Source organism: Epinephelus moara, chromosome 16 (assembly GCF_006386435.1).
Source record: "Epinephelus moara isolate mb chromosome 16, YSFRI_EMoa_1.0, whole genome shotgun sequence".
NCBI classification, from domain to species: Eukaryota; Metazoa; Chordata; class Actinopteri; order Perciformes; family Serranidae; genus Epinephelus; species Epinephelus moara.
Genome location: NC_065521.1, coordinates 35,099,586 through 35,124,954, shown reverse-complemented (window position 1 = coordinate 35,124,954; position 25,369 = coordinate 35,099,586). Strand labels below are relative to the sequence as shown.

Genomic DNA, 25,369 nt, shown 5'->3' with positions numbered 1-25,369 from the left:
AAAACTATAATAGAAGGAGAGGACATGATTTCAGTGACAGCAATCGAAATTTGTATAGGTGCCAGACTTTCAACATAACCAATCATATCTGTGCTGTTTCACATTATATGATGTTGACTGATGTTTTTTCTCTAAATGTATGTTCGTTTTCCTTGTTATTGGTCTCCAAACAGATCAGACTCTGTCCAGCAGTTGCATATAACTCAACTCAAGCCCATTTGGTCCAATACATCATGATCCATGACCAAACAGGGCAGGTTGGACCTGTTATCACTCACCATACTGCTACAACGCCTTACAGTTTGCCTCAGTGATTTAGTGGTCTAGCCTATATTAGCTAGCACACACATCATGACAGTGATTCAGCTTGAAAGGCTGTAACATTAGCTATCACTCACCAACAGTGCAGCTTCCTGTCTGTTTCTTTTACACTTTCACAAGGATTATTTCTAACTGACATTAACGGTTTTATCTCCAAATGAATGCAGGGCACCTCAACAGAGTTATTGCTGGCTAACGTCACCTAAACAAAGTGCAAATGCAACTTAGTCCGTTGACGAACAAAGTAAGAAGTATCAGCCATTTATAAAGGTCCAGAGTTGTAATAATTTGGCAATTAGTGCCACCTCCTGACAACCATAGTAAACACTGTGGTGAGAGCTGGCTAAAGTTAGCCCTGCTAAATATTACATAACATTATTAACAATTTAAAGGTACACAATAGACAGTGACAATCTGCGATCTCGGTAACTGAAGTCTGGTCAGTGATAATAGGTCGGATTACCCTGTTTGGTCATGTATCATGATATACTGGACCAAACAGGCTTGGGTGACCTCGCGATTTATGCAGTTGCTGGCCAAAGCCATGATTTGTTTATAGACCAATAACAAGGAAAACATGTGTGCACATTTTGCTAAAGAGCGCCAGTCAACAGTGTTTTTTTCTCATGTGGAAGCAATTTTCAGTTAAAAGTGAAACAGCACAGATATGATGAGTTATAGTGGGACTCGTCATGCCCACCCCATTGTGGCAATGTCTGGCACCAGTTAGAAATGCGACTGCTGTTACTGAAGTAATGACCTTCCTTCTTTTATAGTTTCTTTGCCTGGGACTAGCAACTTCCCGGAGTATGTGCTGGTTGCCTGGCAACTGCTCATAGTCAAAAAAAAAGTCCGGTACACAACCCTCAGTGACATGGTGAATTGTCAATTTTACGCTTTTCTTATAAGGATTGAAGCCAACAAGATTTAACGTGTTAATTAGTGAGCATTAGAGGCTAGCTGTTTCCCTTCCTTTACAGTGATTATGCTAAGCTAAGCTAACTGGTTGCCGTTTGTGGCTTTACATGTAATGGACAGGCATGAAAGTCGAGCTTCTCATCTTACTCTCCCCTAGAAAAGGAATAAGCATATTTCCCAAAACTGTTCCTTTAACTTGAAAAGAGATTTGGTACTTTCAGTCTCACTGTCTACATATTTTCCCTCTCAGAACAAGACTGTCAGTCGATGTGGCCTATCTGCAGTGCCGCAGAAGCCCTCTCCTCTTTTACAGTTTCTCCTCACAGCCTTACATGCAGATTGGGTCACTATCTGTGTGACAGAATGATTAATCGACCTATCAGGGGACGGGGAAAGGGGTTGTGCTGTGGGGGAGAGGGAGGATGTATGGCAACTGGCTGTAAATGATCCCTGCAGCTCCTCGCTCAGCATTCAAACCCTGGCGCCTCCCACCTCCTTTTCAAGGATCTCTCCTGATAATAGCTGAGTCACATTCAGCTGCAGGTGAGAATAAGCATTGTTTTATCTACACAAGCAGGTTTGAAAATGAGCCTCTCTGGACTGCCCTTTGGGTCAGCACACAATGAGATATATGAGGGAGAGGCTTTTCTCTAATTCTCTTCAGTGAGATGATGTGCACGGCACCTTTTTGACATCCTTATCTCGGCCGCTGCCCTCAGATCAGCTGTGGCACCAGCAGGACTTCCTGACGAGCTCGCATTTTGTTGACGTAAAGGTGTAATTGCCACGTTGACATCTGTGATGGATGGTCACGGTCTTTTCTTGTGGATGCTTGTATTGTGTATATGTTTGCATTCTGAGCGTTTGTGCAGCCCTGAGGCTAAACACAGGGGGCTAATGCCTCTGTAAATGTCCTGTCCTGGACGGCTGCGTAAGCAGTTCTGCTGACTGTGATGCAGATCGGGTGCTGAGTGAATGTGTAAATGTCATTCAGTCTGTTGTTTGTTGGCACAGAGATTACTAAAAAGTTTATTGCTACAGTGTTGGCCTAAAATACTACAGTTCATCTTAGGAGCAAAAAACAAAGGTTGGCACCAGCGAAATAAGCCTTTAAAATTGTCAAGATTTGTCAAAGCTGTTTCAACATTAATGCCACCATTAACTGTGGGCTATATGTCCCACATAAACCCAAATTAGGGTACACAGACACATTAAAAGAGAGATGGCTGGCAGGATTTTGCTGATCACTGAAGCCAGCTCCTTGTTAGCTAAGTTTAATGGCTTAATTACTGTTAAGTCACATTAAAGCATCCGGACAGATGCTTGGCACTTCACCTATGTCTTGGCACTACATCTATGTATTGTGGCAGAGGTCTTAAACGCTCTTGGTCAAGAATTTGGCTCTGGCACATGTTGTACACCGTGTGCTGCGTTTTTGGATTTGCCAGAGCTTTTGTCAGTCTTTTGGCTCGCTACCATGAACAAAAGAGGGAGTGTTTTGCAACTACAGTAGGTTACCTTGCAGGAATCTGTCTCTGCCACACACTTGGTGTTTATCTGACTGTGCATGCCAGCTGAGATCTCTTCGGGACTGTACACTGACATTATGTGCATGATAGATGGAGAAGAGATATCTTAATGCGGCAGATAGCAGCAGCTATAAAGATGACCGTGTTAAAGGTTCTGTATGTAACTGTAAGAAAATCCTTGTTATTAGTGACACCTCTCTCTGAAGCTGTTAAGTGAACTGCAGTCAGCATCTTATCGCTCGCCCTCCAAAGCTGTGGGCGAACACCTAGGCATTGGCCAAAACAGTGACAAATACAAGACTGACTGTGATTGACCGTCATCATGTTGATGAAGGCTGGAAAATAAATTTAAATCATATTTAGAATAACGTTACCAGCTTGCCATTTGCAATTTACATTATCAGCTGACATTAGAGCAGCCAGTGGTGATCCATCGAGAATAATTAAGTTACAGCTAGCTGGCTAACCTCGTTGTCTCATTTTGTACTGTTATGTGATTTATTGTTGGCTAAATTGACACCGAGTGTCATAATACATTGTGTTAGTATGATGTGTCACCTTTGCTGGGAAAATAATTTAGCAAGCTGGTAACATATCTGCTCAGATAGTGTTTTACTAGTGATAACATTAGCGGAAAGGCAAGCTAAGGGGGCTAGCTAGCTGTATTTGAGATACGCTGCATTGATCACGCATAGGTTGCTTCGTAACATTAGCCGATTAAGTCATTTGCCAACTGCAAAATAGCCAGTTTAACAGCCAGACAAGCCCAGGAGTCTGAATGAATAACATGATGTTAAATATTCAAGGCAGTATTTAGCTACATTACCTAGCAAGCTGTTTGTCAGTGATAGCAACAATGCCAACGTTAGCTAACACTGGCCAGTCAAAACCTCAGTGTCACAATATATTACATGTTTGCCACTGAAATAATGATATAATGCACTGACTTTGATGGATTTACTGTTTATTAGACCACAAATAAGACAACAGCTAGCGAGGTAGCACAGCCGGCGGTCCCACCGCCTCACTCCCCACCCCTAGGACACTATTTTCACTGGAAAAGAGCGGACGGGGCAGCCAAGGCCTTAGCCGCTGTAGCAACTCCAATTCAGCCAGTGCAAACCCCAGCCCCAGGGATGACACAGGCCCCCACGAAGTGCGCCAGGCTTTAAAAACAATTTTTGTAGTGGCCAGACAATGGATTTAAAACTCTTGACTCTGTCACTTGATGTCATTGGGCACAAAGAGCCTTTTTTTTCTAAAGACTTGCATTTGGAAAGAGATGTCTGTCAATCAGTGGATACAATTTTTTGAGCGTCACAGCCCCCTTGAAATGACCTGTTTTACTATTAGGATTTGATGCATCCATTCCGATAACATTTGAAAAGCCACAAGATGAAATCATTTCATCACTATTGCAGTTAGCAGAGAGCTAAACCAGAAGTACCCGGCTCATCTGGCTTACGTCTCTTGTGCACTTCCTCTATGGGCCCAACGGTGTGGAAGCAGTGCCGATCATCATGGTAATTTCAAATTATGGAAACAGAACTTTTTTGTCTTTATGCACCACTGAACAATTTTTATATGGATGAAAAGGGTCCTGACATGAAGCTAACATTATCTACTGTTGAATACTGTTAGCTCTGTAGCAGAGTGGAAGAGAGGCAAGACACTCAGGAATGCACATAACGTCACATCCTTTGGATTTCCTGCAAATTCAGCCCGAGTCCTTTACATAGAAGTCAGTCCACAGGCTGCTAGAGGCAGTGGTGTAGTGTTAGTTGATGAGGTTGGTGTACTACAAGGAAGATAGGTAGGTTACAGAGGGGAAAATAGGTATATTTTCCTATATGTTCCAATGGCTCTTTGATTGATTGGTGGGTATAGTGTAAACAGCCAGATAAAGAGGTAGGTATAACCTGTATAGTCTACCTGTGTATACCTTGCATTACACCACTGGCTAAAGTCTCAGTTTTTCAGTTATTTTACATCCTATTCAGCAATTGGCAATAAAAAAATCATAAATACATGTAAAAAGTTATATCCAGAACCGTTAATGATGTGGTAGAGTAAGTAGCACGTCTCAGCTCAATTGATTTATGTTAAGGTAAAAAAGTGCAGAGAATTCTGTCCAAGTTTTATCAGTAATGAGTTCAGTTAATGAGCAATAGTAGAAATGGCAGTTTCTACGATTCTATAATTATAATGAATTTTCCTCCTTATACAACTGGATATACTCTTAGGTTCGGCTCAGGCCAAGTTACACACACTATCTCATCCTTCAGTGGTAAATAACAAGCAAAGCAGCCATCAGTATCCCCCCTGTAATCCTATTAAAACTCGGCCAAAATGAGACCATTATGACTGTGGGAGCCCCAAGTCCATTTCAGCAGGGGTGAATTACCATAGAGTAGCAAGAGTTCAGGAACAAAGCTGCACATTATCTCTAATTGAAACAACTCCACCATCTCAGCCCGGCTTTTCCGACTACAGTAATGCTCTGTCTGATGGATCTAATAAAATACTATGCCCCTCTGTTCTCTAAATGTTCCAGTACACATTTTCAGCTGAAATCGAGTCCAGACGGATCAGAGGTCAGCTGTGAGTCAGCGGTAGCCGAGCCAATATTCTCTTCCCGTTTGCTTCAAGTGTGTTTATCATAAATTCAAGATGCGCGTGACGTCTTTGAACCAATACCTATTTAAATGATATCCTCGAAATCTTGCACAACTTGGCTCGCACCTAAAATAGCTCAGTGGGATTCAGATGAAAGAGTCACTCAGCATAGCAAATACAAAGTCAGAGCACACATACACACACACACACACACATGCAACTTCCCAGAAAGAGATAATCTCCCCCGCTGTGAAAGACATACCACTTTGCATAAAAGTAGCATTTGCGTAAATCTGAAATTATCAAATTAAGAGTCTCTCTCTAGTACTTGGAAAAAGTTAGTGACTTCTTGTACATTTTTAAATAATCCAACCCAGTTTACTGAAGCAATCACATTAGTGAGACTTGAAGGAAATGAAGCCGCACAGGATGCGCAGCTACTACAGCTGGAGGCCAAGCACGCCGCCCACCCACGCATAACCCGTAATGTCACAGATGGCAGGGGCCTCAGTGGAGGCTGAATGATTTCATTGGGGTCACATTATAAAGATTACTTTCTACCTCTTGAGGACCCCAGTCGTCTGGTGGCCTGTAACAACGCAGCAGCCATTTCTGCTGTTGTTTCTCTTTGACGACAGCAACCTTTTCACAGTGACTAATATTCAATACTTAATTTGCCGCCCCACTGCTCCTGACTGTTGCCCCGAGCTGCAGTTGCATGACCCCATGACCAGTTTTCTCTCCTTTTACAGAAGCCATTTTGAAAGACATACACAGGGTTTCAACTATGTGCTGCATTTCATCACAAAAGCACCAAATTTAAGTTTAGATTTAAACACATATAGATTGGCCACTGGCAGACAGCAGTGTGAAGTGATTTACAGGCAAGTTGTAAAGGCTGGGGGAAAACAAAAGGACTTTGCCGTCTGGCTGTAGATTGTTAATTAATTGCTGTTCAGGGTACTTGTTGTCGTGTAATGAAACAGCTGCATGACTTTTAGCTCCCTCTCCTTAGGTTGTTTTCTCTTGTATCTGACCTGGGTGCTAATAAGCCCTCAATAAACACAATCCGCCCCCGTCTCACGTGGCGCTGGCTTATCTGCGGCTGGGGTTTCCTGTCACTGGGGAGGATGTCACACTCTGTGGTCAGTGGGTCATCAAACGCATGACTTCAGATAAGGCAGCAGCATCTCTTAGTCATGTGTTTGAGAGCAAGGAGATATAGTTATTATCATTAGAGTTTGACAGGTGGGAGGCAATTAAGTAAGAGCAGTTAGCCTGTAGGCATATCTGAGCGTTTCTAAGTGACTCATATTTTTCTCTAATGATGATGAAGACAACATATGATGTGATAATCCATTAGTGTGCATGAGTGTGATTAAAATATCTCCTACTAATCTTATTTATCTCTTATACTCTTATTTATTGCATTAAACATATGCATTTGAGCCCAATGAATATACTGCAAAGTGCATCATCCGAAGCGTATGGGTTAAGACGCTGACCACAAACCACAACATCCCTGATTAACTGGGTTTCATTTAAAAAATTACGATACCAGTAGCCATATCTTAAAGTGATACGGAGACCAATAGAGTACATTATTTGATACCCATTATGTAAATAGAGTGGCGTGTAGTATTGCCATACTTTGTAATGTTTTGGCGGCATCTTGACACGTTGAACTTCCAACTTTGTTAAATACACCGCCCTCGACTTCACCACACCACAGACTGTATGGGTTATAGCTGCTGACGTAGGGGGCCAATCACACGTCGCTTGAAATCAAAGAACACTTGCAGTCATTGGATGCAAGCAAAACCATACAAATAGATGTTTTCTAGACCTTGGTACAAAAAGGGTCGAATGCAGGTATCGTTGGACTGGAGAAGTTTTGATACTACTTGACACTACCTTATTCTGGTGCGGTTGACACCTTAAAGCAGTGGTTCCCAACTGATCCAGCCACGGTGGCTAGATTTTTCCTTAGTCAGTAGTTCACGCAGTTTGATACATGCAGCGCCATACTTGCATTTGGCCATGTCATCAAGCTAGTTTGCTGTCCATTAGTTGCTCACTCTACAGCAGGAAATGGCACTAATGTAAATTCACTGGACTTAAAGTTGAGGTCCATTCAGAATGGACCCATGACCCATTTTTGGACCACAACCCACCAGATGGGAAGCACTGCCATAAAGGGTATAATGTACCAATACCCAGCCCTATTCCCTGATTTGAGTCCGGCTTGTGTCATTCATTTCCTGCCATCTCTCCACTGTCTGTAATAAAGGCACAAAAATACCAGAAGTATAGAAATACTTAAGATGCAAGACAAAAGACACCATGGGCTTTCTCGGAACTATAATAACCCTGCTAACAACACGTTACAGAGGCCTACTTAATACTGTAATCTGTATTCATAATGTCATATGACATGCCCTTTTGACTGTGCAATATATAATTACAAAAAAAAAAACTTTAACTTTGAATTCCTTGTCTGTCCACTGTGTTTGTTCCAAATTAGAAATGGCAAAAAGGAATCTGCAAAAACAAAAATGGGCATTTTATTTTTCGTTTTTTGTCTGGCAACAAACAACAAATAGACTACGTGACTTTTTTTTTTTTCATCTCCAAATGAAAAAGGAAAAACGGCTCTGTTTTCTATGTTTTCATTTTCGGTTGACTTTTGGTTTGTTTTGTTTTTAAAGTACAGATGAATTACGAAGTATCCCATGAAACCCTGACCTGTTACCATGCACTGTAAGAGTAAGACTCAAGGTAGACGTCATCAGCTCTTTTGCATTTATGTTATTACATCTATGTCAAAAATCCTATAGGAGAAGGTGCAGGTAGCGACGTTAGAGAATTATTTGGCTGTTTCAAGAAGAAGTCCTTAATATGAGCTATAGTTAAGCAAGTCTTTACTCTAGGTGTACCACGTGAGCCATTTCAAAGACAAATTTCCATTGCCTTGTGATGGAGAAAGTATTCCTGATTCTTGTTATATAAATTCTGTGTTTTCTTTTGGAACAGCACGAATGTAATGTTTGTTTATTCCCACCACAAAAGCACAAGTAGTTTTTTAATCCATTCAAAGTTGGACGTGTTCTTAAAAACAAAGAGTTGAGGTCTTTTGAAATGAAAGAAGCACACAACACAGCCTCTCCCAGTTTCCACTGATGCCTCCTCAAAGTAGTCTCTATTTTTTTTTTACAGATATTGAAGCCATCTGCTTTCACCTTCATGTGTCTCAGCTGATAGACTTTAAGAGACACGTTAAACCTTTATGTATCACAGTTAATTTCTCAGTTAAACTGCTGTGTTAGTACGTGTGGTTGCTACACCCTGTTTGTTTGTGCACCGAAGATAAAAGTGCTTGATCCCCATCCAACTCGGAGCAGTGTGTTTAGTGATAAGGGCCGGATCATGCCCATGGCTGCGCTGCTCTGGGCCGGGGAGCTGAGCCATTTTGTTTTAACTAATTCTGATGACTCAAACGTTAACGAAATGAGACGCACGTTGGGAGATGAGGCTCAAAACTCCCACAGATTTCAGTAATTGAGTATTATATGAATTGCATATTGGATAAGAGGTCTATTTTTAACTTGTGTTCGTCACAGGGAATGTTTCCTGAGCATTGATGCTATTGCGTCAGGATCACCCCGCCCCACACACAACACTGTCACACACATTTACACCTGGACCTAGACAGTCTGAACTGGTCACCGTGCAGCTTCACTATAGAAGATGGAGGTTGAGAACCTTGCTCAAGGGCATCTCAGTGGTGGTAACAAGCGAGTGGCAAGCAGGGCTCTATTACGTCCTTTCCAAGATTTCATTTGTTGGTTCAGGTATTGAACCACCAACCTCCCATATTACAACTTAATACAAGCTGAATGCAAGTATGGAAACTCTTGCATGTATCTTTTGTATATCGTGTTATTTCTGATTTTTAGCCACACTGCTAACTTGATAGCGATGACAATATATGTCAACTGGTCCACTGCTTTGGTCCAGAATGACATTTCATAACAACTATGATGGATTGCCCTGAAAATGTGGCACAGACATTCATCTTTTTTACCTTTTTTATTGAGTTTTTAAACATTTTACGTAAACAGTAACATTTTTACATAGAAAATAAGTATAATATCCCCAACCCAACTGGCAAGGAAAAAAATAAATGAAAAAAAAATACGTAATAATAATAATGATAATAATGATGATAAAAGTGCATAAATAAATAAAAGAAATAACAACATAAAATTATAATCACAGCAGTGCATAATTTGCAAAAAGCTTCGAATTATTCAAAATTATGTGTTTCCAATAAGTCCATATAGGGGCTCCACAAACAAACAAACAAAGTTCTTGTCAGAGGATGAATCCTAATGACTTTGTTGATCCCTGACTTTTCTTCTAGCGTAACCAGTAGGTGACCACCTTAACTTATCCACTGAAATATCTCAACATCTAGAAAATTAATTTGGCACAAAATGACGTACAGAAATTCCTGGTTCCCACATGATTTATCATGTGACCTCTCTGACTTTAGGGTTCCCTCATCTTTTCATCTGCCACCACCATCAGGTGCTTATGTTGGCACTGTACGTTTCTGCAAACCACAGACTCAAAACTTTGCACTTTTCATACGTATCATATTAACATTTCTAAAGTAATGATGCATGGATGATGTGACACCTACATGAAGCACCTGCCAAGCTGCAGACCACTGCAGGTATATGTTTGAGACCTATGAACAACAAAACTGGAGGTTTTTAGAGAGTGACTGCTGCATTTTCAGCTGCCTTTTAGCCACCAAACGCGGTTGTTTTTTAGCAACCAGTTGCTGTTTTCCAGTGGTAATAGTGCCACAAAATGCTGTTGCTTTTTTCAGAGACATTGCTGCGTTTCCAGTCTGGATTGTGTCACAAAAACTGGGTATTTTAAGCCAAAACATGGTCTTGTCCTAACATAACTAAGTGTTTTTGTGCCTAAACCTAACCACAGGGTTAGGTGGTACATATCCACTACATAATAACGCACAAATGTAACTTATCTGTGGTTTGCGGAAATGTATAATACCAAGATTTATTTTGGTGATGGGTTGTGTTGTAACTGCTAATTAGCATGCAAACACACTAAACCACGATGGTATACAATATCCCTGTTAAATATCAGCATGTTAGCATTGTCATTATGAGCATGTTAGCATGCTTACATTAGCCTTTGGCTCGAGTCACTACTCTTCCTACGTGCAGTCTAATAAAGCTTAGCAAAATTTAGTCTTGAGTCTGTTGAATTGAAGTTATTAAAACAGCTAGATTTCCTATTATGTATGTTTGTTTCTGTTTATATTGAGATTTCAGGATTGAGCTATTCTGAGCTACTGTACCTGTTTGTTTTTAAGTAGGTTAAGTTTGATGATCCTGTGCATTTTGGCAGCCTCAGTCAACAGATAATAATAATTCCTCCCAAAAAAAGGACCACAGAAGGTAAAAGACTTCCCTCCTCAAAGAAAAGGCAGTTTATGTAGTTGATTTGTCTGGAGTGAGCACTGAGAGCTGGCAGTGAAGCAGGACTAATGGCTGTCATAAAACAATAGCGTAAGTCTGTGTCCTCTCTGTCCGTCCTCACTGTCACCCTCAGAGCGGAGGAGATAAAATGCTGGAGCACATATCCATGAATGTTAATTTAATTGGTCTGGCTCAGCCTGATGTGAGGGACAAACAGGATAAAATGCACATAAACCTCAGGTGTAAGTGGATGCTTTTAACATGTCACAATATCTACAGTATTAGAGAACACACTCATTTTTTAAATGTGTGATGGGTTTAAGTGATTCTGAGTCATTTTTTCAATTTTCTCAATAACGCTAAACCTTGTACGTATATTAGCTCAGTTTCCATTTCAGGATATCACAACAAGATGTTGGATGTTCGTAACATCAGCCCACGTAACAGCAGTCATTTTAGAGACATATATTTTAAGATGTATAAACCTGGTTCTGGCCCCTGAATAATACAAGCTCATCCGTCCCGCTGTCAGTCTCAATTTAAATAATTTATATGTGGCAATAAATAGAGGCTCTGGCACCAACTTGGAGAATTGGCACTTGAGAAATAGGAAATTCCTCTCCGTTTTTTACCCATATTGCCACGACTTTAATAAAATCAACAGCAGAAGTCTCCTCTTGTTATGCTTGTCATCTTTCTCTGCTTTCTGAATGGAGGTCTCGCCCGATCACTCATCACTCTGTCGGCAGGCTGCTTTCAGCTGCACTTGTCACACTGTGATTTCTGGAACCGATAAGAGCTCTGATTGAACATTTGTTTGGCCTGTGGAAACACCAGCGGAGGACGGCTTGTAGTTGTTCATTTTGTTTGTTTCTACGGTTAAACACCTCCGCCGGTCAGGCACTGTTGGCCTGAGCACAGGGCAGCGTCCAGACAAAACAAAGGTGCGATAAATTGAGAATTGATAGTTATTTCTCGTAAATACTGTCAGATCTGTTCTCAAATCATCGTCCGTGACCCTTGCAGTGCTGTGAAATATGTTGGAAACACTGTAAAGTGGCAGACTTTGGTGTGGACTGCCATAATCAATCATTTTATGAAATGAATTCTTGTGCACCTCCTCGGTGGGAATGGATTGAATGTACAAACTGAAAGGTTTAGACCTTGGCTGAGTCATAAAAAACAAATTTGTCTTATGTTTCCAAAAGTTTATCGCAGCTGTTTCGCACTTCTTGTATTGTCGTGTATTTTTTTCACCTATGTTGGTGAAATAACATGACAAAAAAAGTGACATATATACGTAGAACATAGATAGGACAGACATAATGGACAGAGATACAGACATGGCATAAAGCAGTTATGGTAATGTACCTGATGATTTGATAAGAGTCCGAGAGTAGAGATTAAATTACGCTATTGTCGTGTATAAAGACAGGCATGTGAAACTCTTATCTAACTAAAATGGAAGGAGTCTCTGTCTGGTCGTCCTTGGATTTTCTCGACAACAGTTCATTCTATCGACTTCACACTTGGCGATTGTGTTGCTGAGGACACAAAGTGCAATGTGAAGTGCAAGCTCTTGAGATCTACAGGGCATACTTATTAGTAGTCATTACTACAGACAGGAGTAGTTGCTCAGTGGCACAAAGGACCAAAAAGTTCAATTTCCAGGTATAAAATTATCCAGATCTTCCCAATCTATGGGCCCACAGAGCAAGTGCACCAGCATTTCCCTTAACTGGGCCTCCCAACTACTCTGTCCCAGGGTTACTCACATTAATGACAGTAGGAAAATAACTCTGTATTCGACTATTAGTGAATTTTACAACTTTTAAGTCTTAAGTGTCGGCACTGGGATGTTGATGTACCTAAAAACAAATTAAATGCTGATTTTCAGGCATCTTTTTCACAATGTAAGTCTTTTGGGAACCACAGCATCATGTGACGGACCTGAATGCTGTAATTCCAGGTCAAACTGGCTTCCAAGCCCGGCCCGCCTGGGGGCTTGGCAGAGAACAGATAGAGCAAGACTATAGATGTTCCTTTTTTAGCTATCTAAGCATCAGCAAAGCACCTTTTTGACATGCATGCCTCTGTTTCCAGTAATAGCCTGGCTTTGACTTCATTCAGCCCATAAAATATTCGTGTGAGCTTTATGCGAGCATACTCTGCCACTGCCAGGGGATGCAACTATGTCATGGCAGGTATATTGCTCAGGACCCAAGGAAGCGCAGCCTCTGGTGTGTTGTTGGGATGAGCGGTTCTCGAGAAAGCTGCAAGCAGCAGCATCACATGCAAAGCAATCGGCTCGTTACAAACGGGCACATTTTGTACAGACACCGCACTATATGTCACTATTTATACTCGTGCTGCCATATATCCAATGCATCAACTGACTTGCGCGCACTGGGTTCATTCTTTACATTCATTGCATCCATCGTCACTGATATATTGTTATTTAAGAAGTCTAATTCTGTTTCATCCTGCTTGCAAATAAGACCTCTCAGTTTGAGCGTTATGAGTTTTGCATAGAACATAAAATGTGTGTATTTTTATTAAGTACGAAGATGCAGTTTGTCTTTCTGCATCTTATATCAGAGCCACTTCTGTTCATATTTTGCTACAGTACACCGTGCATGTTTAATGTGTGCTTAAGGGTGATGGGTGCCACTCAGAAGCTTCAGTAGATGATGTCATCTTTTTTTTTTTCTAAGCCATGTGCCTCCAGCTGTCTTTGTTGTTGCTCTGTTTTTGACACAGATACGTGCTGGTGGACAAGAGAGGCCTCTGGCAAAGAAATAGATTATTTCACTTTGATCATAATTTGATCTGGATTTATTAGGCAATACGTTCTTTTAGTCCTACTGTAATTATTCAGCTAACAAGAACTGAATGGCACCATCATGGAAACATTCTGTTATAACAGCAAAACAACAACCTGTTTTTATTTCTTTCATACTATGCACCTCACTACTGGAACGAACTGCAGAACAAACTAAAGTTACAGACATTCATTTCTCTGGGGGACTCAAGTGTAAACACGTTCTGCTTGTTTATATTTTTTACACTGGTTTTGAATATTTTAATTATTGTGTGATGACTGCTTTATGAGAATTAATTGTCTTTTTGTGATATTGTTTACTTGTAATTTGCTCCCAGATCTATCTTATAAAAAGAATAGTGAACTACGTAACACCAGTACAAATATAAAAAAGAAGCATTTGCATCCATGGAACTGGAGATACACCAGTGACAAATCCAGCAAAACCAGTTTTAGTTTGCTGGTCTGGTTGTGTTTGCTCTTGTGGCAGATGTAGAGGAAAGGATTAGTGTTACAGGTGGGGACCTTTTAAAGATATATTCACTCAGTACCATCAGCAGACGCCCTAAATATAATTGATATATCTATGTGTTATTGCCAGTGCTCCTGAGTTACATCACGCTACATTTATTTGGCACTTTTCGCCAAGTTTCTCCAGTTTTGCTCTTGCACACTTATAATTATGCAATAAGCTACAAGAGGCTGTGGTTTAGACTGATTTTAGAACAGTTTAAATCACAGCCTCTCGCTGCTTATTGCTGTTATAAAATGATTACTACACACACCTGACAATGTTTCAGAAAATAAATACAGCTGCAAAATATGCAACAATTTATTGATAACAACCATACCTCCCTTAAGCATTGTAGTTCTTCAGCAACATTTAGTATAATAGTTGCCAAGCAACGCCAAGACACAGCGGAAAGTGCTGGCTACTTTACAGATCTGTGGCAACATGGAGGCAAAGAAGTTCAGCCCCATGGAGTCAAGTAAAAAACAATGTATTGACCATTGGCAACTTACGTTCTCTTTACCCGAGCTGTTGTTACAATGTAGCCCGGTGACTTGTAGCCCCATTACCTGCTGAGTAACCGGGATACACTGTGACAAAAATGATATTGCTAACATTTGACAGCAAAGCTAGAGAAAAGTGAGCACCATAGGCTACAGATAATAACACACAAGCTAGCTAAAGTTACATCGTTCAAAGTATACTATGCAGGATTGTCGGTTACTGTTTGTAAACACAATGACCAGTGAAAATAAAGGTAAAAGCCAATTCCAGATTTACTCTGATTTGGTGTTTTGCCTCACTATATTTGCGTTTTTTCAGCGCCATGACTCTTGGATGCCTGCTGTTAACAGTCTGGCACCTGGGGTCTCATTTATAAACATTGTGTACACATAAAATGAGGCCTACAAGAGCCGTACGCAACTTCCCACGGAAAAGTTGTTATCTATAAAAACTTTGACCCATGGTTATGAAGATTTTGGAGACAGGAAATTGGCAACCAGATGGTGAGGTGGAAGCCTGATTGTAGAAACTGTCGAATATTCTTTTGGCTTTTGTCCGTACAAGTATTTTTAGTATGGATCCTGCTCACTGTGGGGGAACACGCCCATAAACATTACGAACACAGAAAATAAGAAGGAAATAAGAAAGTACAGGCAGAGGGCAGAGTCTCTGCAGAAAAATACACCGCCACACACTTCTAGTTGGTAAGCGATGATTGAGAGGGATTACTTCTGTATGAGTCTATACATTGTCTTTTTAGGAAAATCCTCGGAGTATATCTTTAACTTACCATAGATCATTGGTGTAGTTTGTCCACTCTGGGTGGAGGTAAAAGGCCGGGGGTATGGGTAGCAGTAGTGACAAGTATTTTTCCAATGAAGTGGCAGGAAGCAGTTTCTTTTGAGGCATCTTTGTGCATTCATCAAATGTCAGCGTTGAGTTCTCCAGACTGTCCTCGTCCGGGTGGATGATAAATTTTTCAGGCTCAGTTAGCAGTTTGCCCTCTTTAGCTCTGCCTCCTATATAACAATAGGTGACAAACTGGGGCAGCAGTACTGAAATTGTGATGCGGACACAGCTGTGTGTTGAGGAAGTATTTTACAGTGGTTTCGAACACGACTCGGCCAATCAAGAACTGGAACTCTCCGTTTTATAAGTTGTAATTTGGGGTTCAGTGTTTTGCCACGGATCAAACCACCAGTCTCATAACAGCTCTCTACCACCTGAGCTACAGGAACCTTTTGATCCTTTTTCATTATTTTCACAGCTCTATTAACGTGTAAGTTACTAAACCTCATGCATCCACTTAGGCAGTTAAATTAAACAAACCATGACAGGTGGTATTTTGGAAATAGACCATTATTAATTCCCCATTTTGATTGTTTTCTGGTGGCTTAATGCATTATTATGAACTACAGAACCTGTGTGTCATCACCTTTTTTTCCTTAAAGGCCACAATATGTGTATTTGCACAACAAACCTGAATCCTCTGTGTGATTTTTCTTTTTCAAATGGTCCCAAAACCTTGTCTCAAACCTTCGCTGAGCACCCGTCAGTGTCTGCGTGTGAATAATTTGACACACAAGTGGAATATAAAGATGGCAGGATACTCTGGCCTCTTCCTTAATGACATAGTTTTCATGCTGTTTTTCAGGGACTGTGTGTGCAGCTTAAATGACGAAGTGGAACTTGTTCCGGCATCAGACAACGCCCATGGTCGCTGCTAAGCCAACGGGGGCCAGTGCCTTGACTGTGACTCCAGCCCCCGTCGCATCAGTCTCTGCCGACAACGCCACAGAGCCGGTCAACAAGAATGATGTCTTCGACGAGATCAAAAACAAGTTCCTAAATGAAATCGACAACATTCCACGTGAGTGCCAGACGAAATCCAAACCTGTTGCGATCAACCAACCTGTATTGATGTGGCTCTAAGCAATGATTTTAGAATTAGATTTTCTGTTTAGCTGCAGGCATCGGCAGCCTCATAATGTCTTTATTCAGTATTGATCACTGGCTGCCCTTCCTAATGGCAGAGAAATCTAATTTTCACCCAATCTAATTGCTAACCTAGCACCTCTTACTAAATATATTTGGCCCAGGACATGACATGGAGTAGGCTAAATGATTGGTTGGTCAAATGTCAAAGTATTTTGCCTTTTTTTCTTCTCTTTCTCTTCTCTTTCGGTATGGATGTGCCATTCTATACATTGGTCTGTATGTTCCCCTCAGTGCCGTCCTGGGCCATCATTGCCATTGCCGTGGTCGCTGCTTTACTCATTCTAACATGCTGCTTCTGCATCATCAAGAAATGCTGTTGCAAGAAGAAGAAGAACAAGAAGGGCAAGAAGGGGAAGGGGGACATGGGAATGAAGAACCTGAAAGGGGGAGAGGTATGTTGTTCCGCAGGGGGTCGCATCACAGTCGAGGGGATTTCCGCCTACATTGTGAACAAAGCGACGCACACCAAAGACAACTTTAGCCTGTTGATGAGCCTATTATGCAGTCCCTCCAGGATGTTGCGTTTTTGCGATTGTAACAATTAACACAAACTCAGCCAGTCCCTGTGAATTCTGCGCAACCTTTCAATTCTGTCCAATCACAGCAACTTAACCACAAATTTGACTTTTTAAAACGAGTAAAATCTCATTTCATTGTAGAGCTGAGTGCGGCGTATTGATTCTCTCAGACCCCATCTGTCTCTGTTTATTATGAGACTGATGCTGCAGGACCAGAGCTCTGTGCCTGAGACTCACACACACACACACACACACACACACACAGTGACGGGGCTAAATGTTAGCATCACACTAATGATGCTCAGCGCAAGTTCGATCAGGAAGACTTTCTTTGTGCTCATCTGTTCACAGTTCTCTCCATCCCACTCCCACTGCTTCCTCCAATCAGCTGACTATAGGTGTTCACTCTTCTAGGTGTCCAGTCAAACTTTGCCACGATCTCCATCAGCCAATTAGGATGTTACTGCAAAATTTAAAATCTGATCTCTCCTCTGCTGTCGTCAGCCGTCATTTAAAGATTATTTTTAGGGGCTTTTTCATCATTAATGACAGGATAGGGTTTTTTTAAGTGTGAAAGTGGGAGAAAGAGGGGACGACAAGCAGCAAAGGGCCGTGGGCGCAAATTGAACCAGCGGCTGCTGCGGCAAGGACATTGTCTTTGTACATGGGGCGCCCACCCTACCTACTGAGCTGCTAGGCGCTCCTGTCAGCTGTCATTTTAGGCAGAACTGTCGCGCCTTCCTCCACCTCGTTAACGTCTAGCTATTGTATCCAGAGTCCAGGACGAGTTCACTAAAGGCCCGTTTCTCTACTCATCTAGATCATCAGCACCTCTCCATCTTCTCCACATCTTCATATTATCTTCACCACCTCTACCACCACCAGCGTCTAGACCCAGGGGCATTTCCTGTTCTACTATGGATTCATCACCCTCCTTTAATATATATACCATCTTAATGGGGTCTAATCGGTAAAGACTTCTCACATTTTTCATACATATGCGCAAATTCTTCTCACTAAAAATTAGTCTCTTCTGATTGAACTAACCAAACATGTCGGTGAAGATTCTTAGTCATCCAGGTCATGGTAATCATAAGTGCTATATCGTAGGCAACTGGACTTGCTTGCGTCTCTTGAAGACGTTTCGCCTCTCATCCAAGAAGCTTCTTCTTCTGATTCTTCTTCTTCTACGACATAGCACTTATGATGACGTTACCAAACGTTTATTAATAAGTTTAAGGACAGAGTCAGGTTGTTTCCACGTCGGTATTAACGGCTCGGTGTCGGATGTTAAGCGCTGCGGTGGCGCTTCAGCCCAAGCATCAAAACATGATGAGTAGTGATGAGATCGTGTTGTGCTGTTTTAGCTCCTGCTTACCAGGCAGAAAGAGCGGTAGGAGAGCCGCTCATGGAGACGGCCCGTCAGCACTGCGTTGATCGTCAGCTATCAGGTGTTGCTGCCTCCCCGACACCACGACCAACTTCACAAATAGACTCTAATTTTGTGGAAAACACTGAATACTCAAAGTAATAAGCTCTGAATCTGAGACAGTGTCACTTGCCCCCGCAGTTTAATTCTAAAAATTCCCTGTAAACATTGCTGTTTTTTTGAAAAGTTGCCACGAAATAAGGCATTTCAGGCCACGACAATGTCAAAAACAGCCCGCGTAATCCTGAAGGGACTGATTGTGTAACAGCTGTGGGGCCTACAGTGTAGCTTTGTACTGGAATAGAGGGGAAACATTGATATAGCATGACACAGCTAATCCTGTAACAGTGGGCCCTGTGTTGCACATTTTATTCCAGTAATAAATTTCCTGTTTACGAAGAAGTGTCAGATTACACATCATTTGTACAGGCTGTTTAACTCTTGAATGCCTTTCTAACCCAGTCAGTGTGTTCTCCGCAGGTGTTAATTACATTCTTTATCCACCATGATTATTTTTCATTTTTCTCTTTCTTTCTTTTTTGTTTTTTTTTCTGTTATTTAATGTATTTGTCATTAATGTTATTGTTGCTCTTTCTCTCACTTGTGCTTTGGGATTTGAGTGGAAAATGACAGGACTCTTATCTATTCAGCCCAACCATTGTTTTCCCCAGTCATTAAAGAGTAATTATGAAAATTAGTAGTTAGCACAATGCTGTTGTTTTGGGGCCTGTAATTATTATTTTTCACACATACGTGATGGATGATTTGACATAGTACAATATGAATATATCCCAAAAAAATGTGGAGTTATTTTAAAAACCCGACGGCCCTGCTGCACAAGATATGATTGTGCTAATGAGGAGGCTTCTCTATCTGTCATTTTCCTCGCTCCCCACAGTGTAGCTGACTACATTTGCTGTGATTACACTTCTTTGGTGTCTGCTGTGAGTTCAATCTCTTCCTTTGTCTCTGCTCTCCTCCTTCCTGCTTTGTGTCTTATGTGTGCTCCGTGTATCTTGACTGTGGTGGACTTCTCTGCCTACGGTAGGTCTGATAGCACGCGGCGCCCCTCTCTGGCCGCTCTGAGTAAGCGCAGACCAGGGCAGGGGGGGAGCAGTGGTGCAGGGGTTGGGTGGGCTTGGGCTTGGAGGGGTTGGATTGCAGTGATGATGACAATGAGTGCTATGGCTTCCTTAGTTTTTTGCAAGCTTAGGTGCTGCGGGTGCTTGAGGAATCTATGGGAGCGATTAAGCTGCTTCGCAAAATCCACTGAACTGATATGCCGCACCAACTGCTATGTCTTGAATATCCAGAGATTGCAATTATTTTGGCAAAAAAACAACAGAACAGAGACGTGTTTAAGTGTCTATGGTTTGAAATGAACATGAAACTCATCCTATGGTTGAGCCTTTGAATGACGAGTGCACTCAGCAACTCACTAGAGATCACTAACATGCATGTGCAAGGGGTAAGCTGGATATTTGTCAAATAATAAGCTGGAACTTTACCTAACTGAGAGCTTTGAGCATGTTTCCACCGTGACAGGCCTCGATTGTGCAACATGACCAAAAAAACGGACACATCACAAACCTCCAGAATTACGCTGACGTGGGTCTGAAATTCACATGCTGCGCCCCCACTTGCGTGCAAACACGCTCCGAGTTCCACGACAGATAAAGCTGTTTGTATCTCTTGACAAAGACCAGCATATTCCCTTGCAGTAGGTACCATTGAATGGCCACAACTTGACTTGAGAGTAACTTTCCTGGATGACCCATGCTGCTGACATACTCGGTGACAAGTCATTGACCTCCTCTCTCCCTGAAGCACTCGGGTCTCACTGAGGAGAAATGGTGGGCCAGAATGTTTGCCCACGCCTCACTTGGCTTTGATTTTAGTCCATCCAAAGTTAAACAATCAACTGGCTGCTTTAACACACATTTGTCGTAATGAAAACCTTAATATTGGGCTCATGATTCACCCCACTGAGTTCACCAAAGGGCATACATTCAGACAAACCATGTCTTTGTCTTTGAACCCCCACTGGAAGTTTGAGAACGACTAGAAATTCTCAATGTAGCATGATCCCTCCATGGATGTGTACATTTCACTCAGAACACATGAAGAGAAATTTTTGGGTTTGACAAAAATTTGCTGCAGAAGTAGTTTTTAGAAAAATTAAAGCATTACTTTTATCTTCAGAAATTATGAGGTAATCCATTTTACATTTGCCGCCAAATATGAAACTTGGATCCTGCATTGTGTGGCCTGGCATGCTTGAATGAAAAGCATTTACCACAATAAAGACAGCGAATGCCACATATAAGGATATTGTGTGAGAATGTGTGTGTGAGAGAGGGAGAAAGAGTGTTTAAGCATGCATGAGAGCCTGCATGTAAGCAAACGTGTGTGCGAGTGTGTGTACGGTACAGTATGGTGTGTAGTGAGTGTGATGGTGTGTGTATTATCTGTGTGTGTGCCCTGTTCCTCTTCCAGCTCATCAGTGAGTAGCTGGACCCTCCAGTCTTGCGAAGACATCAGTGTTTTTTCAAGAAGACAGCCATAGGACAGTAGGCCATACTGAGATATTATCCAGTTTCATGCAGAATCAGAAACTTTACTGTAATGTGCATATTGGAGCATATTGCTTTAACACGATTAGTCACGACCGCCTCTAAAGAGATGAGAAACTGAGGAGGCACTGGGTGTGATGTAAAGGCAAGATTTATTTATCTTATTCATCAATCATCTCAGGAGCCATTAAGTGTCAGTGAAGTGCTGATTTTTGTTCTAGCATATGATCAAGAGTCACAGTAATTCACATTGAAGTATCAGCTGGAAAATCTGGACTCTGTTCGGAATAAATTGGGGAATAATTCAGCAATTCAGTTAGCTACAATAATCAGGCCAGAGTACAATAACAGCAGCAAAATCCTATCAGCAATACAAGTGCAAACACATTAATGAGACTTTGGGATGTCAGGAGGCGATAAATGGCACACAGTTAACATTGTCTGGCTGGAAATAAACCTGTTTGTCGAACAGCTTACGGCGTCAGTTTGAGGATATTCGCTTGCAGTTTAAGTTTGAGAGCTTTTCGAGGAAGAGTGTCAGGAATCACTGCATCAGGAGTTTGATCAAATCACAGCGTTTCCTCAAAGCTCCGTCCTTCAGTTCCTCTCAGGAAGGACGCTCTGATTCTTGTGACAGCTTGTGTTTGAAATGCTGTACACGGGGTGGACAATATAACAAGAATGCCTTGCACTATAGTGCAATGCACTGCAATAGCTCTGCAGTAAAGACTAGTTTGAAGGGCTCACTTTTGTTTCAAGAAGACTGATCTTTATGGTGCCTTTTCTTTTGGGGTAGGGGGTCAAATGTTAATTGTGTTTTAGGCACAACATCTACAAACTATATCAACAACTTGGCTGATAGTTGATTGTTTTTGTTGTTATTTATTCCCCTTTTTGTGCCAGGGAAACAAAGAAATCTTCATTACAGAATGTAACTGAACTGAAAGTCATTCAGTGCTTCATAACACTACCTTTAAAAGAACACAATTTTAATCATACAAATTTATTACACAACCTTTAATATAACCTTCTTAACCATGAAAAACTTATACTTAAACTTAAAATTCTCCCTCTAATATCTATTTTAAAATACTGAGAAAACATCAAGAGATTTCTCCTTCAATCAGCTGTATCTATTCAAGTTTCCCCACCAAAAAACAAATTTTACAAGATTTGAACACATCATGATATATTTTACCTTCACCTAATACTGATATAATTGAACGTAGCATAATGTAACTCATTGCAACTTTTTGAATTGTAAATGGTAAATGGACTTGCACTTGTATCTCTCCTTTCTAGTCTTCCGACCACTCAAAGCGCTTTTTACACAAAGAGCCACATTCACCCATTCACACACACCTTCAAATAATGGTGGCCGAGACTACCGTACAAGGTGCGACCTGCTGTAGAGCTTTAATACACTCACACACTGATGGAACAGCCATCGGGAGCCATATTGGGTTCAGTATCTTGCTCAAGGATACTTGGACATGCGGACTGGAGGAGCCAGGGATCGAACCACTGATCTTCGGATTAGTGGATGACCTGCTGGTAGTTCTGGCCATCGGCTGCAAACAGCTAACTGTAACTAGCTCTCCTCCTGCTGATTTCAACACAGATTTGTTGTGTACAATGTCGGATGAGGGAAACCATAGAGTGCGTTTTTTGAGGCGTCGATAGTGAGTTTACTGTGTCCTTTCGTTCCGAAGAAGTCTCGGGAAGATCTCGGTTCATCCCAAACACGTCTTCTATTGTCCCCAGAATGGGACACGGTTAGTCTTGAACCCAGCTTTTTAGCCCGCTGAAAATTAACGCGACACAACAGAAAAACATTGTCACTGTCATCTGTAAACTTTATCTTATTACCGATAGACCGGTGGCAGTCCACAAGTTGAATACCAGCCAATACCTCCATTCCATCCATGCCCACATTGTTTCAGGCACATTCTATTAATGTTAGCTGCTGTAGGCTAGATTCCAAGTTTGCTATTTTATTGAAGGCCAGAATCCAATATGACCATGAAGAGAGACTGAGGGTAAAGTCTGCAAACAGTGGCCTATGTTGATGAAGCATAAAGGATGAATTGTCATCAAGAAGACAGAGAGATGGATCAAATCTGATAAAGCTCAAATCTGATAAAGAATCATTAACACATTTCCAAATAGTAGCAGCAAGAGGCTAGTCCCAAAACATGTGTAGAAATGTCCCTGGAGCAATAATAGGACAAAAAGTACAGTTATAGAAAGTAACTAGTCTCAATTTATACTCATAGGCCCCCATAAATAACCTTAAATGAATCATTTGTGCTATTTTTTTTACAAAGTGTGAACCTTGTGGTGTTTTTAAGAAAATATCCCATAATGTCCTTCAGTCTGCTTACTTGTGACTTTGTCTCATTTTTGCTGATACAGCTTTCTGCTGTGTGGGATATACAGTCACGATTTCTTTAACTTTTTTAACAAGTTAACGTGACTCATTAGGTATGAGTCATATTCAGAATTTGTGTAGCTGCCTGTGTAGCCGCGAGGCATTCCCTTCAGAGGGCCTCAGAGTTCCAGTTATTTTGTCCACCCCCTGTAATATCACATTTACAGGCAGCTATACAAGTCACTTATATTGATTTGGAAAGGCTTAACAATCATGTTTTTAAGAGTGAAAAAGGGAGAACTTCCAGAGGTTTCTGCATGGCTGATGTGTTAGATTGTGGCATACTGTAAGGTGTTCCTGTTTTTCTGTCCACCCCCTGTATATTGACTGTTTTTATCCTGCTGTTTCTCTCTCTGTCTCTCTCCACTCTTTCCACAATAACACAGAGCTCTATTGAAATGGCATTTCTACAACATTTTATAGTCGGAGAGAAACTCCCTACATCTGATTTTAGCAGTTTTTCACACACCTGTAATGCCCCTGAAAGAAAAAAAAAAACAGCAAATGGTGTCACCCAAGAAATAGTGAAATCAAGTCAGGTTGCAACCGTGGCCATCGATGAACAGATTGCACTAGTAACACCGGGGTGAGCGGGGGTAAGTGGCAGGTAGGTGCTGTGGCTAACCCGACTGCTGATGCCCGAGGTTTAGTGTTCAGCACAGCCGCCACCTCGGAAACATCCTCTCACTCTTCCTTTCCTCTGCTGCCTGCCCCCCCCCTTCCTCTCTGTCTGTGCAGAAACAACAGGATGATGATGATGAAGAAGATGATGTCGAACCCGGACTGACTGGAGACGAGAAAGAGGAGGAAGTAAAGGAGAAAGAAAAGCTCGGGAAGCTGCAGTACTCCATTGATTATGACTTCCAGGAGAACAAGGCGAGCGGTTGTTTGTTTTTCATTTTCTTGTCCAAATGAGGAGCCTTTGGCCTGTTTTTTCACGGTTGATTATCAAAAAAGAAAAACAGCATCAAGGACAAGGTGAGCTGAGGAAATGCTCGCTGACTTCTAATCACATATTTCCTCTCTCCTGCCTCCCCAGCTGACTGTGGGAATCCTGCAAGCGGCTGATCTCCTCTCCATGGACAGCGGTGGCACCTCCGACCCCTACGTCAAGGTCTTCGTCCTCCCTGATAAGAAGAAGAAGTTTGACACAAAGGTTCACAAGAAAACACTCAATCCTGTCTTCAATGAGACCTTTACCTTCAAGGTAAGCCGAAACAGCTCGTGGTCACCCTTTACTTATTACTTATTAAAACAACATGAACCCCAAGCTGTTTGATCTGTGGACAGGTCCTGGTAAAGGTGGAATTCTCCTCCTGTCTTTCTCTACGTCGGTGACCGCTTAGCAGCTGCTTAGAATCTGATTTCTTTTTCTCATACACCTCTGGCCAGCAGTGATAAAAAAGCAGCAGACATATTGAAGGTGTCTGACAAGGAGAATGTGGCACAGAATCAAATTAAAGGAGAGGGCCACCTCTGGTGCACCTCGCCTGCTGCTGACACAGCTCTATGAAAACAATTCCAAAACCTTTTCCTTGTCAAAGTCAGACGGGTTCTGCTGAGGCTGCATGTTTTTAAGTCAGGCCATTTTGAGCTCCAGGCCAAAGTCACAACCCGTAATGCTCTGTAGTTCTGATCTGACTCACACTGTAAGTCTGAGATGTGTCCAAAAACCCTTTAAAAT

General features: G+C 41.6%; 1 protein-coding gene across 5 annotated transcripts in view; it reads left to right on the top strand.

The window, feature by feature from the left end:
• LOC126402751 (synaptotagmin-2-like) overlaps window positions 1-25,369 on the top strand; it is an 87,908-nt gene that overhangs the window by 49,487 nt on the left and 13,052 nt on the right. For 4 of the 5 annotated variants that reach the window (XM_050064981.1, XM_050064983.1, XM_050064980.1 and 1 more), the window contains 4 exons: window positions 16,391-16,606; window positions 16,966-17,126; window positions 24,424-24,561; window positions 24,725-24,892. In XM_050064981.1, the coding sequence (XP_049920938.1) occupies window positions 16,411-16,606; window positions 16,966-17,126; window positions 24,424-24,561; window positions 24,725-24,892 (663 nt within the window). In that variant the 5' untranslated portion in view covers window positions 16,391-16,410. The remainder of the gene's footprint in view (window positions 1-16,390; window positions 16,607-16,965; window positions 17,127-24,423; window positions 24,562-24,724; window positions 24,893-25,369) is intronic. The other variant, XM_050064984.1, reaches the window with a different exon arrangement.